Source organism: Fistularia commersonii, chromosome 10 (assembly GCF_037954325.1).
Source record: "Fistularia commersonii isolate RoL2024-O1a breed Wild chromosome 10, RoL_Fcom_v1.0, whole genome shotgun sequence".
Classification (NCBI taxonomy): domain Eukaryota; kingdom Metazoa; phylum Chordata; class Actinopteri; order Syngnathiformes; family Fistulariidae; genus Fistularia; species Fistularia commersonii.
Window position 1 is genome coordinate 14085904 of NC_141293.1, and position 17712 is coordinate 14103615.

The following is a 17712-nucleotide window of genomic DNA, read 5'->3' on the forward strand; positions in this document are numbered from 1 at the left end:
AGATACCAAACCCGTTGATCATTGATCACTGATTCTTCTCAAGCCAATGGATCAGCTTAGCGTTCTAATCCCTCGTCCGCTGTCACATGACTGCTTGGATGTGTATTTGGCCCGCTGGACCTTCACCGCGCTCATAAATAAGAGCTTGAATTCTGTATGTATGTATGTGTGTGTGTGTGTGTGTGTGTGTGTTTGCGTGTGTGTGTCTGGCGCCAGCGTTAAAATTCTAGTTTGTGTTTATCCAACACAGTGTGAGCATATGTATCTTTGTATAATGTGGGTGTGTATGTGTATATATATATATATACACACACACACACACTATGTGTTTATGTGTGTGTGTGTGTGTGTGTGCGCATGTGCCCAACACACTGGTGTATATGTTGATGGTAAACGTGGGTGTTTGTTTGCGGAGTTTTCAGACGGATCATCTTACATATGTATGAGGAGAGTGTGTTCTTAACCTCCGTGTCCTGAAGAGTGAGAGCAGCTCCAGACACACACACACACACACACACACACACACACACACATGCACACACACAGGCTCGGGCCCCGCGGTGCCTTCGTGTGTGAGAGCACATACCATTTTCACTACTTTGAAACAGCAAACAAGAAATAACAGCCAAAGTGTTCCCAAGTGTATGCCACGGCGTGCGTGTGTGTGTGTGTGTGTGGGTGTGTGTGGGAGAGAGAGAAAGTGTGTCCTCCATATGTTGGCAAATAATCGCATTTGTGTGTGTGTGAGTGTGTGTCGTTTTTTTCTTTGAGACACAGAACCCAGTGTGACTTTTTCCTTTTGCAAACCCATCCGTCGGGCCATGGCCAGAAGGTCCTCCATCCTTGGAGGTGATGGAGGCGGTGAAGGGGCTGGAGGAGGTGCTCAGGTTCATTTCACACCCTAAACTCCTCCAGGAGCTGCTGTAAAAAGCTTGAGAAGAAAAACATCACAGTAGGAGGAGAAGCATGTACCATATCCAAGCTGCTGGCCCGTCCTCCTCCTGCTTCTTCTTCTTCTCCTCCTCCTCTTTTTCTCCGTGCCTCTGTTCGCCCGTTAAAGCGCCTCGTTAAACGGCCGGCGATGACGCTTTTGATTTCCATGGTTGTATTTCTAACCCCCTCCAAACACCTGAGTCTCTCACCTGAAGCCCTGCCCCTCCTGTCTTCTGATTGGCAGCGGCCGTGCAGAAGGCAGGATGACGTATGACTATAGGAGAGAGAATGGAAGCCTAATCATAAAAGTCACAACAGAAGTATTGGTTCACCAGCAGATGAAGATTTCAGTGTTCAGTTTCACTGATACCTTCAGGCGTCTCCACAGCCAATCATCTGCCTCTATCTAACCTTCTCCTCTTACACCAGCTAACTTGCTGGCATATTTCCATGAACCTCCCCTCTGATGTTCCTCGACACCTCCTCCACCATTGGCATCCTTCTACCCAGGTCTTCTCCATCCCTCCTCTGTCCATGTCCAAACCATCTCAGTCCGAGTTTTATCTCCAGAACATCTAACATGTGCTGTCCCTCTGATGGACTCCTTCCTGATCCTCTCCATCTTCCTCCCTCCCATGAAGAAACTTCAAATCTTCATCTCTGCTGCCTCCAGCTCTGCCTCCTCTGTCTTCTCCAATCCAAACACCACCAACCGCTCGTCACCTCCATCTTCTCCTTTCCTTTCATTCTCTTTTCTCCACCTGTCTTGCTAAGAGCAGGCCTCCACCTTCTCCCTGCTCCCACTTCAGATTCCAATGTATTCTACAAACAACCGTATTCCCTGGAGGTTCCTGTCGTCCTCCAAAGCAAGAAAAGAAGTAGTCCGGAGCACTCTCACCCACACCTTTTATATGAAATGGTTATCCCTGTGGAGATGTACCTCCAGAAGCCATTCTACTCCTTCAGAGCTCTGTGGTCCAGACGTCTTGAGAATCCTCCAAAAACAGTGAAGACGAGATCAGACTCATCCCTAGTCCATTTTGACTTCAGGATGGATCATTGAGACACGAATCAGCAATCAATACGACGATTATCAATGTCACGAAAATTCACCCCACCCACGTGGTTCACATCAAAGTGTGTGTGTGTGTGTGTGTGTGTGTGTGTGTGTGTGTGTGTGTGTGTGATTGCTGTCCCACCCAGTGGAATGAAAGCTGCAGGGAATCAGCACTGAAGCAGCTGCTTTGGCGGCCATATTTGATTTGGGTTGCAAGGGTAACTTCAGACCTGCCAGCATAGATTCGCCCGCATTAGCGGCTGCGGCCCAACGGACAAATCGGCGCTTACTGCGCCACGTGCTGCAGGGTCGGCTTTTTCTGGAGCTCTCCGTGTTCGGCCAGGTGTCTGAGGAGGAGGGCGGCCGCCGGCCAGTCCCCCAAGGCGCTGCCAGCTCCTTACTGGAAAACTCCTGACGGCGAGAACGCCAAAGTCAACCGTCCCCAGATCAGTGCCGCCGCTCCATCCCCCGCTTGGCGGTGGCTTCCCGCTGATTAAATCCAATATACCGGGGGGTGGGGGGGGCACTGCGGCCGTGTTGACAGACCTGACAGAAGCCATAAAGGAAAGGAGAAGACGTAACCTGCTACCCCAGGACTCGGCTTCTCCGCAGGCGGAGGGTGAACTCCAGGCCGCCTCTCCTCCGGGAAAATGGTGGATATTGTTGTGGTCTCTGCCCGGCGGTTGAATAAGTGCACTTGAAACCAAAGAGGTCTCTAATGTGGATCTCGGGGCAGGCCAGGGAGGTTCCTCCCCGGCTCCGAGCAAAGTGCCTCCGGCCTGACCATGCCGCCCTGAAAATGCAGAACGGAGAATCTGCCAGGCGCTCTACAGAGCCAGCCTCATCCTGGAAGAGACAGGAAGCGGAGCTGGAAGCTGCGGAGACGAAGATGTGGAGGTTCTCCTTGGGAGGGAGGAGGATGGAGTGGATCAGTAATAAGTCTAGCAAAGTCCTTCAGGCTGAGATGGTTTGTCCAGAGACACAGGAAAGATGGTGATGTTCTGGGTAGAAGGATGCTGAGGTATGAGTTGGGAGACTAGAGGAAGACCAGAGAGGAGGTTTATGGATGGAAGGGGAGACGACGTGAAGTTAGTTGGATGGAGGAGATGGATTTGATGTGGCCCCTGAGGTGAGGAGCTGAAAGGAAAAGTCTGGATCAGGAGATGATTCCTCACACTTGCTAGTCCTGAGGCAGCAGCTTCTGTGGTCCTTCCCATCCATCTGTCCCCTTTTTGCACCAGCCCTGGATTGTACTGAAAGGACTGAGCCACGTGCAAGGCATCTAGAAGATGCTCTCGAATAGCTGCTTCTAATAATAGCAATATTCGCAATATATAAAATTTCCCATTTACTCAATCCACCTTGCTGACACGTATACTTCGGGGCAAGGGAGTCATACATGTTGTTTGTGTCTCCGCCCCTCAGGTACGAGACCCTGGCTGTGGCGACGGAGGCGGAGACTCGACAGGATCCCGACCTGCCCATCAAGACCGGAGGCAAGAGGCTGAACGTGAGTCTTTCCAGAAGAACCATCAACCCTTTCTCCAGGTTCTCTCCTGTTTGGTCCCTGTGTCAGCATTCCGCGTTCCACAGCAGGCTTATCATGGTTTTAGACCTTCAGCAGAGGGAGGGAGGGGTGGTGGTGTCCAGATATCTGGATTTCCAGGGTGGATCAGGGGTTTACCCTATTATCAGGATAAGAAATACAGATGACGAATGAATCAAAGAAAGTCCAGCTGATTTATCTGCACCTTCACTGGGCCTCCAGTCATGGAGCTCACAGGAAGAGCGGGGTTTTGTCCGGTCTTTCTTCATACTTTCATGCTCCTCATGCTCCTGGTCTCGGGCTAAAGCAAACGTGTCTCCCCGCAGCCGGACTGGACGCTGATCCTGGGGGAGCAGGCCCTGGACCTCACCGTGCCCTCCTTCTCCCACGCCTCCTCAGCCATCTTTGTCTTGGGCGAGAGGAACCTCTATTGCCTGCGAGACAACGGCCAGATCCGCTTCATGAAGAAGCTGGAGTTCAACCCCAGCTGCTTCCTGCCCTACGCTTCAGGTAACCGCCCTCCCCAAAGCTCCGGGTGGGTGAACCTCGGATGAACCGCTCCGGACCCTCCTCTTCTTCATCTTCCTCGTGACCTTCCGAGCTTTTTCCTCCAGCCCCAACCCAGCTCAGCTGATCCACTTAAGAAGTTGATCTTAATTTGTCCCGAATAGTGGAAACAGATGTTCCCAGAAAGGCCCTCACGTCCTTAAGTGGTTTAAGCCCCCCGACACGCCGCGCCGAAGGTCGGCGGCCGGTCGGCGTCGGTCCCAGGTCGGTACTGGGTCGGCCCGTCGCATCCGTGAGGTTGTAAGACTCTGAATTCGTTCGCTAATCCTGTTTTGCTTCGGAAAATACCGTGGGTTGACTCGACACTCCCCTCTCCCAGCTGACACTGAACGCACTGTCACGAAGCCACCTCGCCGAGGCACCTTCATCGCCCGTCGACCATTTGCAACCGTCGATTCTGGCGCTCTGGCGTAAAAGATGAATCCCAGCTGTGCTGGCGCTCCAACTGAGATTGTCTCGATTGTCTCGGACGTACGAAACCCATCACGCCGTCGGACACGTCACGTTAACCCCCCCCATTCATCATCACCATGGCGATGGCAGACTGGATCCAGAGAGCGTTTGATTCCTGAGCCTGGCGGCGTCTAATCCCGCAGGTATGTGCGGTGCAAAGCTGTAATGGCTTCCAGGCCCTGAGCACCTCTCGCCACCATCGCTCCCCCCGGGGATACGGATCCCACCCCCCCCAGATGTGGCGACTGGCTGAAGGAAGCTGGAGGTCCACGCCTCCCTCTGTCCACGTCTTCACGCCGGCTGGCGTCACCGTCGGCTGCCGGCCACCGGCCCATTAGCCCACGGCACTCGTTAGCTTGCGGACTGTCTTTTTTAGGATGGTCCGTTTCACCACCGGCACCCAGAGCTGACCATTTTTGGCTGGAAACGGGAACCTGACGGGGTTTTTCCTCTTTTCTTCAGTGGCCCGCTTGTCAGTCACAGTGGCCACATCCTGAATCATGTGTTTATTTTACTCCAAACGAGGCCGTCATTTACTGCAAGGTCCTCACCTCAGGAGGGCCAGGGAGCTCCTGCAGGGACCCGCCTCGGCCACGGCCGCTTCCACCGCCGCAGGAGGACTGCTTTACTGTCCAGCTTGAGAGCGGTTCCAGGAAGTTGCCTCCTTCAGGGGAACCTTGTAGTTGTGCGTTCCCACAGGCAGCGAGGGACCACGGTTCAGACCTTCAGCTCCAAGCTCAAAAACAAACCACTGAAGAAGAACAATGACATGAAGGTGGAAGCTGCCACAGATTCCACCGTGCACTCTCAGATGGTTGAAGTGTTTTTATCTTCTCCCCGCACTGCTCCGCCATGTGAAGAACCCTGCTAACCGTTAGCTACTTCCAGGCTTATTCTGGTCCAAAATGTTGATGCTCATCCGTGAACCCCTGTGAGAAAAGCGAGGACCTCTTGTGTGGACCTTCTTCCATACATTTTGTCCCGGGAAAACATTTTTGATCAGTGACCTTCATAGGTTTTTAAAATTGCGCCCCACAGTCCACAAGAAGTATCTGGTGATGGGCGCAGCTCATGAGTTCCACCAAGCAGTGAGTTTCTGTGGAACTGAGTTGAGATGGTTCTAGAAGCTGAGGTCCACAGTTCATGGCTGCTCTGCTGTCCAATTGCACCAAGAAACCACCTGGTTTCTGAGAAGATTCTAGGTTATGCAAGATGTTCCTCTAGTGAGAAATGATCTACCATGATGATGAGAACTTGAAACGTTGAACTTTCAACAGATTCTGAACTGTTCTGTGTCCAATCAGGGTCTGGAACTTTCGTTTCCTCGCCGTTCTGCGTTCTCGTGGGGGGTTCCGGCCTGTTTGAGGAGGGTTGGATCGTGGAATGTTGGCTCTGGGATCCACGTTTACGAGAAATGTGTCACTGTCTCATTGATTTGCTGATTATCTGATTCCCGCTGGTTTGACGGGATCCATGTTGAAGAGGCTCTGGAGGATAATTTTTTTTATTTTTTATTCCTTTGCAGAAAGTTTCCCCCCGTGCCTCCCCACCTTACCCCACCTGCAACAACCACTGTGTGCACAGGGTGGAGCTGTTTCCTCCTGCAGATGTCATCACATTGTGGCTGTTGTGAACTGCAGTCTCTTCTTCGTATCGTTTTTAAGCTAATTGAGTGGGTGCTAGCGCATTGGCCTTGCAGCAAGAAGGTCCCTGGTTGGATTTCCACAGGGGGGGGTACTTTCTGTGTGGGGGGGGTACTTTCTGTGGGGAGTCTCCCTGTGTCTGCGTGGGGTTCCCCAGGGTTTCTCCCACAGTCCAAACACATACAGGAGGCTCTCTGGAGACACTGAATTTGCCCCTGTGTGTGGACGAGAGGGCCAATGTTGTAGGGCGTGAGGCGTGAGGCCCTGTGATGGATCCAGGGTGAACCCCACCTCTCATCCAGTGAGAGCAGGAATAGACGGTGGATGAACGGGCACTGGGCAACCTGATTGGCCAGCTCCGCCCGGACCCTCCGGATGAGAGCCAGAATCCAGAGGAACGTGTTCGGAGTTTCACCCCTCCAGCCCTGAGCAAATGTCTCCTCGGGTCTGGATCAGCTTAGGCAGCGCTGGACGGCCGAGTCAGCTTTTCTTTTTTCGTCCGAGAGGGAGGGAGGGAGCGTTACACTCGCCCTGGCAGCTGGAGAGAGGAAATAAAAGGAGGATATGAAGGAAAACAAAAAGTATATATTTAAAAGTGAGGCCGAGGGGGTGGGGGGTCGACGGGGGGATGGCGGGAACGGCCAAGAGCCTTTCTGCTGATATCTGCTTTCAATTTCAGGATGGAGTAAAAAAAAAAAGAGAAGGAGAGAGCTTTCGTCTTCTAACGCGAACCGCCGCGATTTGTTCCAGACTTTATTTAGATTAGCCAAATGACTCTTGGAAGTCACTGTAATTTGGAGAGTTGGCGCGCCGGCGCAACAAAAGACACTTTTATTGGGACACGACTCCCGTCGGCGGCCAGGGCCAGGCGAGGATTTCCACATGGCGGCGGCCGAACCCCAGACCGCAGCGTCAACGACATGTCCGCCGCGTTCCGCTCAGGTTCCTGCCCCCTCCTCCCCCGGCACGGGAGGAGCCCCTGCCGAGATTACGTCCATAAATCTTGTACTGAAGAGGTGTCCGCGAATGCGTCTTCAAAGCGTCTGGACCAATCAGAAACCTGGCGTCCTCTGCGAATTACGCTGCTGTCCCTCTGGAGAGCACTCATCCTCCACGTCTGGAAAACAACTCAGCAGCTATTTTTACTCAGGGAATGAGAGATTAAGGAATCAGTGCAGGTGGGATTCAGGGGGGGGAAGGAGACACGGAGAATGTGCAGGGATTCCACGTCTCCAGCGTCCTTCCCATTGAGTCCCATTGAAGTCCTCTTTGGTCTCCATCTGTGGTTAGAAGATGGAGAGGTTGACCCTCCGCTGCCTCCAGGTGCTCCTCGGGCACTTCCATATCCCAGACTTGAGAAGTCAGGCTTCGGTCTGTGGTGTGTTTAGCTGCTTTTATGGCTGTCTGTAATTTTGACACTTCAAACCGGCCTGTTGTGAAGCAAAAACTTATGTTGCATTCAGGTGGATTTTGTCTTCAGTCGGGAGCTCTTTTCTCCGATGGTTCTGATAGTGTGAATGCAGCGTTAAAATGATGGGATGTCACCTCTTTGAGCAGCAACACGTTTGAGGTCAGGGTGCCTTTTCCACGTTCCTTGGTCCTCCAGGGTTCCATGTTCTCCTGCCATTCAGAATATGTATAAGACTTCTGGATCCTCGAACCAGTCCAGGGCCTTTGGAATGCACCTGTTCAAACCTACTGTTTGGGCCCGTCTACTTCCTCAAACACAACGTCGCGTTTGAAGCTGACTATCACACCTGGTGCTGTGAACCCATCTCCTTGCTGGAACGCACCAGGGTGTTTGAGTCGGTTTACTTCCTGTCCACTTCCTGATTCACACCTGTATCTTTGGGCCTGTTTACTTCCTGAAACACACCCATTGGCTGGAGCCGGTTTACCTGCTGGAGCATAGCTGGGAGTTTGTCTCCTCTTCTTACTGGAACACACCTGGGTGTTTGGTGCAATGTACTTGCTGGCTCCCCTTTGGTCCTGTCTACTTCTCGGAACACACCTGGATGTTTGGTCCCGTGTATTTTGTGGAACACACCTAAATGTTCGGTGAGGTGTACTTGCCTGCTCCCAGCTGTGTGTTCAGAGCAGCGTACTTGCTGGCTCCCAGCCGGCGCCTGTGTGCGTTGCGGAGAGCAGCCGTGCTGTGACCTCCCCGGAGCCCGGCCTCGTGCAGACAGAGACGGATTGCAGCGATCTCCTCAGAGTTTCCTCACGCTTCCCCTCTGGCTGCTAGCCTCACAGCTGCCTCTGCTGGACCTCCGCCCGGCCCCCTCCCCTGCCTGCCTGCTTCTCCTGTCCGACTTATATAAGTGTCCTGTTAGCCTCGGAGCAGGTGGCGTCCGCCCTCAGGTTCTCCAGGTTCGAAACCAACATAACTCGCAAACGGCGATGGAGGGACGAGCAGACCAGAATAAACAAACTGACTAGGGTGAGCGACAGCGGATCCACTCAGAGACTGTTCTTGGTTCGGCCGTGTAGTTTGAGCCATTCAGGAGGAGGTGGGGCAGATGATTGGAGGGAATGGAGAGTCAATGGAGAGCGGCTGGTTCTCCAAGGGTTCTGGGCGCTCAGGTGTTCATGTCGTGGTTTAGTTTGTGGTTGAGTCTCAACGCTGTCCGGAGTGGATTTTGAGAAAGAACCAGACTAATAATCTGTGATAATCCCGGAGTTGGCTTGCCAGTGTTTGTTACTACGTAGCAACATAGACCTGTGTACTGCGCGCACACACACACACACACACACACACACACACACACACACACACCCACACCCATCTCCTCTTCATCCACGTCCGCTGTCACTAATTCCAAGGCCATTTTTATGTATTAGGACCAATTGTTATTATTATGATTATTATAATCATTATTATTATTATTATTATCATCAGAATCAGAAATACTGAGTATTCTCAGATAAGATGAGATAAAAAACAGAAATAAACAAAAATAGAAAGATAAAATATTACTAGTGTAAAGGAATATTAATAAGTAGATGATAAATAAGTGTTATTTTTTTAATTATTATTGTATTCAGAAAACTCCGACTGACCCTTCTTGAAGTTTTAATTTATAAATGTTATTGACATTGCCTTTTCATTCATTCATTCATTCATTCCTTTCTATATTATTTAAATCGGTTCTGCCAGCCTTCGGCTAACTGCTCAGGCTAATTAGCCGAGAGCCGTCCAGACATCCAAATGAGGGTTTAACACTCAAACACGCTATGTGATGGCAGCATGATGGCAGCGTGAGGAAGAGGAGGGCAGACAGGAAGTTTGGAAAAATAATAGGAAGTGGAGGAGAAGATGACAGGAGGGGAAGTGGAGTTTGGGAGAGGAGGACGGACATACTAGAGCAGACCTGGCTTTTATACGTGTGTGTGTGCACGTGCGTGTGTGCGTGCGTGCGTGTGCGACGGGGGTGGTAATTACCATCCTGAAGCTCTGGTAGAAGGTGCGTATGCTTTGGTGTGGCGCCGACACACACACACTCACACACTGTCATTGTGACCCCTGTGCCCGGCAGCACCACCCCGCTGACCACTACCGCCAAGTCGGCCGCGTGTTTGTTCTGTGTGTGGCCGTCACTTCAGATCTTCCCTGGAGGTAAAGACACCAGGGTGTGTGTGTGTGTGTGTGTGTGTGTGTGTGTATGTAACACAAGTATTAAAGCCCAAGTGGTATTTATATTTGATGTTTCCAGCCATGAGTCACAGGAGAAAGTGTGTGTGTGTGTGTTTGTGTGTGTGTGTGTGTGTGTGTGTGTGTGTGTGTACCTGCCTCGAAGAGGTTGGCCGTATCACAAAAAGTGAAAGGCACTGGATGTGGGCAGTGCCACCAGAACACACACACTCACGTCTCTGCGTGTCCGGGGTCAGGCTCCTCCAAAGCGTCTGGGGCTCCATATCCCGCGCACATCTGTGAAAGTTCTCCCGGAGTAAGTGGAACATCCTCGTAAATCAACGAACACAGACCTCCGCAAACACACACTGCACGTCCAGCACATCTGCATACAGCCGCGCCAAGAGTGTGTGTTGGTTTGTGTGTGTGTAAGACTGGGGGGTGGGGCTTTATCATCTACAGCAGATCCTGATGTTGCACCCGCCGCTGCTTTGCATGCTGGTTATTTACCTCGGTTCTCACGTTTGTAAAGAGTTGCACATGTTCTGCATGCACGAGCATAGGGAGACCTGCTGCACGCAAGGAGGAGCATCCATCTTTATTCATCTTACACACACACACACACACACACACACACACACACACACACACAAACATACAGTGGGAGGACAGATCTCTGGGACCCCCTGGGTAAAGAAACTTTTAATTTCATTTTATTTTCCCCAAAAGATGGATGCGTACGTTCTCCGGCGTTCTGCAGCTGCAAGATCAGCTGAGAGCAGACATTCTCCTGCCAGGTTTTTTTTCCGGGAGATGTCTTTGTGTTTGTGTGTGTGTGTGTGTGTGTGTGTGTGTGTGTGCGCGTGTGCGTGTGTGATAGACATCATTTGATAAACGCATGTTCTTGCAGCCCATCCATGGTTGCCCTAGCGACTAATATTCGCCCCCCCCCCCCGACCCCCTCTAATCCCCCGTTTCGCCTTCCAGTGACCGACAGCACGACCAGCCTGTTGCTAGGCAACCACACCAGCATGCTACAAGTGTACCAGGACGTGACGCTGAAGTGGGCCGCCCAGCTGCCCTTCGTGCCTGTGGCCGCCCGCGTCGCCAACTTCCCGTAAGTTCAAAGGTCACGGCGTAGCTTTCACAGCGCTCCGCTATTCTGTAGATGTGTGTTTCCAGTGCTCAACACACACACACACATGCATAGCAGGTACGTGGTGGGTGTTTTATCAGTGAGATCCGACAACGGCTTCCTGCTGGCCAATGGGAGCATGGCAGGAGGAGGTGGCTGCAGCCAATGGGAGAGCTGCGTTGCAAACGGCCGTAATCAAACACCAATTTGACCCAATTGCAACACAAACAGGGCTGAGAGTGGCGAGGTGTGTGTGTGTGTGTGTGTGTGTGTGTGTGTGTGTGTGTGTGTGTGTGTGTGTGTGTGTGTGTGTGTGTGTGTGTGTGTGTGTGTGTGTGAGATGCAGGCAGATAGTATATGTGTCTGGGTTGCTGTTTGGTTTAGTTCGGAGGGCATGTTGTCTTTAAGCGCTTTGATAAAAATCTGATTGGTGTGTCGGTGGGAGAGGAGGTACACACACACACACACATCCACGTGCACGCTCAAGACAAACACGCAAACCTGCGGCCCGGAATCCTCGGGGGGAAAACCAGCCTGTTCCAATTCACAGGACATGGAAAAAATAGACCTTTATTGTGAAAATCCAGGAGAAAAGATCTTATTCCACTTTAAGTAAGAAAATTCTGGAAAAATATCTGACAGAAATGAAATTAGAAATGTATTTTTATAAATGAAATGAATGGCTGATTTATTTCCCGATGTTACTCCCATGCCTTACAAAACCATTATAACCCCTCACCTGTCATTTCCTGTGCGGCTTTTCAAATTAAAAGCCTGCCGATGTGTCAGACAGGTGGATATCCAACTGTCAGCCTGACCCTCTCCATCCTCTCCCTGCATGTGTGTGTGTCTGTGTGTGTGTGTTTGAGTGTGAGTGTTTCCACAGCATTGAAAGTGAAAGGTTTATACTACCTCCTGTGCAGGTGTGGAGCTGCCTGCTCCCAACCTGAACCCCCCTTGCGTGCGTGTGTGTGTGTTTGTGTGTGTGTGTGTGTGTGTGTGTGCGTGTGCGTGCATGCGCTCGTGCACCTCAGTGGACTGGGACTGCAACACATCTGTAACCTGTTAACACACACTCTCACAAACACACTGTTAAAAGCCATTATTGCATCATCAGCGTTTCCTCCTCCCTCCGCCGCTTCCGGAGCACACGTCCTACGGTCTCCATGGAGGTGGCATGGAGAACTGCAGTACGGCTCCTGCTGGAGGAGAACCTCTGGCAGGCTCCTGCTGGAGGAGAACAGAATGCAGAAAGCAGAATATCAAGGAGGTTCCTACTTAATGAGAGCCTAAGGCATGTTTCTGTTCAAGGAGAACCATTAGTAGGTTCCTGCTGAAGGAGAACCTCAGGCAGGTTCCCACTGAAGGAGAACCAATGGTAGGTTCCTGTCAAAGGAAACCTCAGGCAGGATATGCTCGAGAAGAACCACTAGCCGATTCCTGCTGGTGGAGAACCTTTGGTATGTTCCTCCCAAGGAGAACCACTGGCTGATTCCTGATTTAGAAGAACCACCAGCAGGGATCTATTGTGGAGAACTTCAGACAGGAGCAAATCCTTTCCATTCCTCTAAAAACAGGCAGCAGTGACTAATAAACTTCTCCTGCTGTCCTCAGGGACCTGAAGGGCGTGGTGGTCACCCTGAGCTCCGAGGGCCGCCTGCTGTGCTCCTACCTGGGCACGGACCCGTCCTTCTTCTCCACGCCCAAGGTGGACGCCCGCGAGGCCGACTACGAGCAGGTGGAGGCCGAGATGAGAAGCCTGCAGAGGTTCATCCGGGAGGCTTCCAGGACGCAGGGTAGGAGGAGAACCCGGGGTTCCTTCAGGTTCCTCCAGGTTCCTCGGGGTCTCCATCCTCAAGGCCATGGTTCTCCTCCCTTTTCAGACATCGTGCCCAAATTAGAGAGCGAGGAGGAGCTGACGGCGGCAGCCAGCGTCGCCTCCAGCATGGACGCCCCATCAGTGAGGGGACACACACACACACACACACATACACACACATACACACACACACTGACCAGGTGCATCTCCCCGCAGCACGCTCTGATCCAAGACATTGACGGGCTTCCCGTTCCCTCGGTGACCGTGCAGGTGAGCTGCCGCAGCCGTCGACGTCCATCTTTCTCCTGGAGCTGCTCGCCAGGTGACCTCCCTCGCCCTCCTCCTCCTCCTCCAGGTGAAAGTGAAGGTCTGCTCTGAGGTCCAGTCGCCGAAGCTCGCCATCAGGGTTCAGCCGCCGCTCGCCGTCACCCAGGACCAGTTTGTCCTTGAGCCTGTGGGTGAGTGAGTGTGTGTGTGTTTGTGTCTGTCATTTAAAACATGTAAAAGTCCCTTTAATTACAGATAGGAGTTGAGTATTAACACATTAATAACAAAAGTGATAATGCAGTTATATATTTTCATTTGTTTTAAAGGTGAAGTTTATGTGAATCAGAGGGCAAAAAAAGGAAAATATTTGTGTTTTATTTATTCATATTTTATTTGGTTGTGACAAGAGGCTCCTCCAACGCCTCCTCACCCTTCATCCTCCTCATCTTCGCCGCCTGGAAACATTTTCTCACGATTCAGACTAAAAATAATAGTCGTGGTAGGGAGGTGGTGGTGGTGTTGGGGGGGGTCCAGAAGGAAAACGATCCGGCAGCTGGATGAGTGGAACCTCTTCCATCATCTGACGTTATCAATCACCGCTCTTCATCGCTTCCTCGCCCTCGGGACTCAGGCCAATGTGTGTGTGTGTGTGTGTTCGTGTGTGTGTGTGTGCGTGCGTCCTTTTTTTTCATGATCTCCCCAACATCATTATCATCGTTGCCATGCTGGGTGTTTCTCCCACGCTGCCCACGCGTCTGGTTCTGCCCCCTTTCCCCTAGTCTGACCCCGCCCCCTTTTCCCATCTGAGGTGATCACACCGCTATCACAATCGCTATCGTCGTCGTTTGTTTTGTGGTGTTTGTGTATATGCTTTTGTGTGCGTGCATACGCTGTTTTTGATTATATCACTAACGTCATCATCGGCGCTGCCATGCTGGGTGTTACTTTGGCGCCGCCCACTGGTCTGACTCCGCCCCCTTTTCCCCTCTACAGCCCCCTTTTCCAATCTGAGGTAATCGCTCCATAAACACAATCGCCTTTGTTGTAGTTTATTTTGTGGCGTGTGTGTGTGTGTGCGTGCGCACACAGCACAGCCTTGGGTTGCTATCTGATAACACACCGTCAATACAACCCCGGGATTATCACAGATTATTAACCGGGCTCTTGCTTAAAGTCAGGCTCATTCAAGACAGTGTTTAGACTCAACCTCAAACTAAACCGCAATATGAACTTCAGAGCGTCCAAATCCCTTGGAGAACCGGGCTGGTCCCCCTCCGGTACTGCTCTAATCTGGTCTAATCCCAACCTGGAGCGGTCGAATGCACGCCCGTGAGATGTCCAGACGTCCAGGAAGCAGGCGCTTCCTTCTCCTCATCCCGTCTGGATCTCTGTTCCACACGCGTGTGAGATCCTGCTGATCTTCAGGGATCAGCACATCTAGCCGACGGGATCACTCGCTCCATCCCAGTTTACCTTTGATTGACATTTAAGTGAGATGTTCCACACAGGTTCTTGGGTTCAACAGAGTTTCTTGGTGGGTTCCACCATGTATCTTAGTGGGTTCCCCATGTTCCTCCTGTGGGTTCTCCATAGTCTCTTTGTGAGCTCCATGGAGTCCCTTTCTGGGTTCCCTTGAATGTCTTCGCTGGTTCCCTGAAGTCTCAGAGTTTGTTCTCCATGCTCTCACTGTGGATTCCACATGTTTCCCCTGTGGGTTCTCCAGTCTTGAGTGGGTTACCCCATGTTCTTCTAGCGGGTTCCCTGGAGTCCCTTTGTGGGTTCCTCATGTTCTTCCTGTGGATTCTCCAGAGTCTAGTGGGTTCCCCATGCTGTCTTACTGGGTTCCTTTGACTCTCTTTGTAGCTTCCCTGAAGCATACTAGCGGGTTCCCCATGTTCTCCCAGTGGGTTCCCTGTACTGGGAACCCTCTGAGCTGCCTGCTTGCCAGGTCCTCTGGGTTCTTCTCCCGGGACGATGAGTGTCTGTAGAAGGGCAGTGAAGGTACCTGGGCCTCCTGGGGTTTGGTGAAGGAGGAGGAATGTGAAGAGGAGGAGTAGAAGAAGAAAAGGGGCGCAGCTCATAGGAACCCGGGTTCTGCGGTGGCGTCTCTCAGCAGCTTGGTGCCGGCGTGAAGGATCGGAGGCCAAGTCACGTTTGCACCAACACAGGTTTACACAGCGGTCAGACGGGTCGCGTTCACACACACACACACACACACACACACACACACACACACACACACACACACACACGGGGGCAGATGGGTGTAAACACGTGTCGCCACAACGTGTTTGCCTGCAGCCGCCTCCGACTGAGAAGGTATTCCCCGTGTTCTGGGGACATTAATTACAGGGTCTCACCCTCCTTTTCCTTCTTCTCTTTTTCCTTCCTCCTCCTCTTCTTCTTCTTCTTCTTCCTCTCCTCCATCCGGCGGACAGCCAGCATGTCGCGGTGAGGACGAGCTCCCGGGGATTTCGGAAAAAGTAGCACTTATTGTTGCTTCAGTGAGGTGAAGCCTCCAGGAAATGAGCCTGAGGTCCGAGCAACGTCCCCCCAAGTGATGGAAACCAGACTCTGTGTGTGTGTGTGTGTGTGTGTGTGTGTGTGTGTGTGTGTGTGTGTGTGTGTGTGTGTGTGTGTGTGTGTGTGTGTGTGTGTGTGTGTGTGTGTGTGTGTGTGTGTGTGTGTGTGTGTGTGTGTGTGTGTGTGTGTGTGTGTGTGTGTGTGTGTGTGTTTATGTCATGCTTCTTCGTCTTCCTGCTCACAGAGTTTCTGGCGCTGGCCTCCTCCAGTCAATCATCAGCTCTCCAATGCGAAACATTAGCCATCCCCACACACACACACACACACACACACACACACACACACACTCTTCCTCTTCCCTCATCCGAACCTCGCCGGACTGCCATTCGCCACAGGAGCAGTCAGGACCACCGCCACCGACCCCTTGGAGGTCGGGCTCGAGTGTTTCACATCCGTTACAGTCTGGGAATTCGGGCGCTGTGTGTGTATGTGTGTGTGTGGGTGTGTGTGTGCATGCGCGCATGTGTGTCTTTCCTCCGTCCTCCACCACATTTGAAAGCACTCGCCAAGAAGGTCAATCAGGGCGGCGCCACCCAATGGGCACCAGGGGAAGGACAAGCAGACGGGAGGACCAACTGATGATGCGTTGCCGCAGTGACGTCATCGTCAAGTGCAGATTGTTTGAGAAAGGAGTGTTTGGGTCCGAGGGAAAGGGTGGGAACGTTCATTAGCGTCACCACAGAACACTTCAGAGGACTCATGGCTGACTCGGTTCCCATAGCAACAGGTCCCCGTAGCAACGTGTCACACCGTTAGAATGCAAACCTGCAAACTAAAATCCTTTGGCTGTTGTTGTCGTTGGCTTGAAGGCAGATAGAAGGGTGCAGCGGTTGTTGCAGAGCTGTTTTGTGGTTTTTGCAGTGTGCGTGTGTGTGTGTGTGTGTGTGTGTAAAAACACAAGGAACCACAACTGTTTCACAATCACCTCCTCTTCCTCACCTCTTGGTTATCTCCCTCCTGAACAGTCACAAGACCATGACAACCAGCAACACAACCAGCAACCGTAAACTACGCAACCAGCAACATACATGTAACCAACAACAGAAACAACAACAACATGACCGACAACAACCATCCAACCAAAAGCAGCCTTACAGCCGACAGCAGTCATACAACTATCAACCCAAAAACACAACTAATAACAGCCATATAACCAACAACACAACTGCCAACACCCATACAACCACAACACTATCAGTCATAGGACCAACAACAGAGGAAACACAACAGACAATGGAAAAACACAAGCACAAGCACGCACATGCACAAACAACACCACCGGCAACACAAACACCGACCAACCGGAGACCTGCACTCTGACAATCCATCCCTGCTGTTGTTTCCCAGCTGCTGTGTGTCACCGTTGCCGTGTGTGTTACTATATTTGTCTCCGTATGTGTGTGTGTGAGAGAGGTAGCGCCTTTTGACTTTTATTGTTATTCTAGTTTTTATTCGTCTCAGATGGCGTCCGTTTGCTGCACACTGCCGCCTTTGTTCTCCCTCCACCCCTCTCCTCTATCTCCTAGTCTCTCCATCCTTCTCTCCATCCCTCTCTCCATACCTCCATCCCTCTCTCCCTCAGCATCTCTTCACATTCAAATTAAAAACAGCTTTATTGGCCCAACAGCAGGAAAACACACACACACTCTGTACTACTAGTAATTGCGAGTACACACTCAACGCAGTCGAGGGAGCTATGAACACACACACACACGCACACACACAAAACATTGATGCAACCTCACGATTTCCCTGCACTTAATTTGAAACGCCCACTTCTGTGAGAAGGTCCCTCTAGTGCTTCTTCACTGGAGGTGTTTCTCCAGGAGTGGAGATGAAGGTCCGTCAGATGCTCCTCCTTCTGAGGCAGGACACGTATGTGCGATCGTGTAAGAGTTAGTACATTGTGATAGCGTTTGGGAGGCGGTGTGTCCTGGTCCAGGCTGGAGACGAGAGGTTGTTCCAGGAGGTCCAGCCCAGAGGCGTCGGGCCGGTGGTGGGTTCGGCCTCGGACCTCCAGGGGTCGAAGATCACTGTTTAACTCTGTGTCAGATTCCCTTTTCCTGCCTGCAGACCTG

General features: G+C 51.8%; 1 protein-coding gene across 4 annotated transcripts in view; it reads left to right on the forward strand.

Moving 5' to 3' along the window:
• Positions 1–17712, forward strand: part of bbs9 (Bardet-Biedl syndrome 9) — a 103165-nt gene that overhangs the window by 9136 nt on the left and 76317 nt on the right. For all 4 annotated transcript variants that reach the window (XM_086153869.1, XM_086153868.1, XM_086153870.1 and 1 more), the window contains 7 exons: positions 3416–3500; positions 3863–4046; positions 10818–10947; positions 12580–12761; positions 12849–12925; positions 13001–13054; positions 13140–13242. In XM_086153869.1, coding sequence (XP_086009995.1) covers positions 3416–3500; positions 3863–4046; positions 10818–10947; positions 12580–12761; positions 12849–12925; positions 13001–13054; positions 13140–13242 — 815 coding nt within the window. The remainder of the gene's footprint in view (positions 1–3415; positions 3501–3862; positions 4047–10817; positions 10948–12579; positions 12762–12848; positions 12926–13000; positions 13055–13139; positions 13243–17712) is intronic.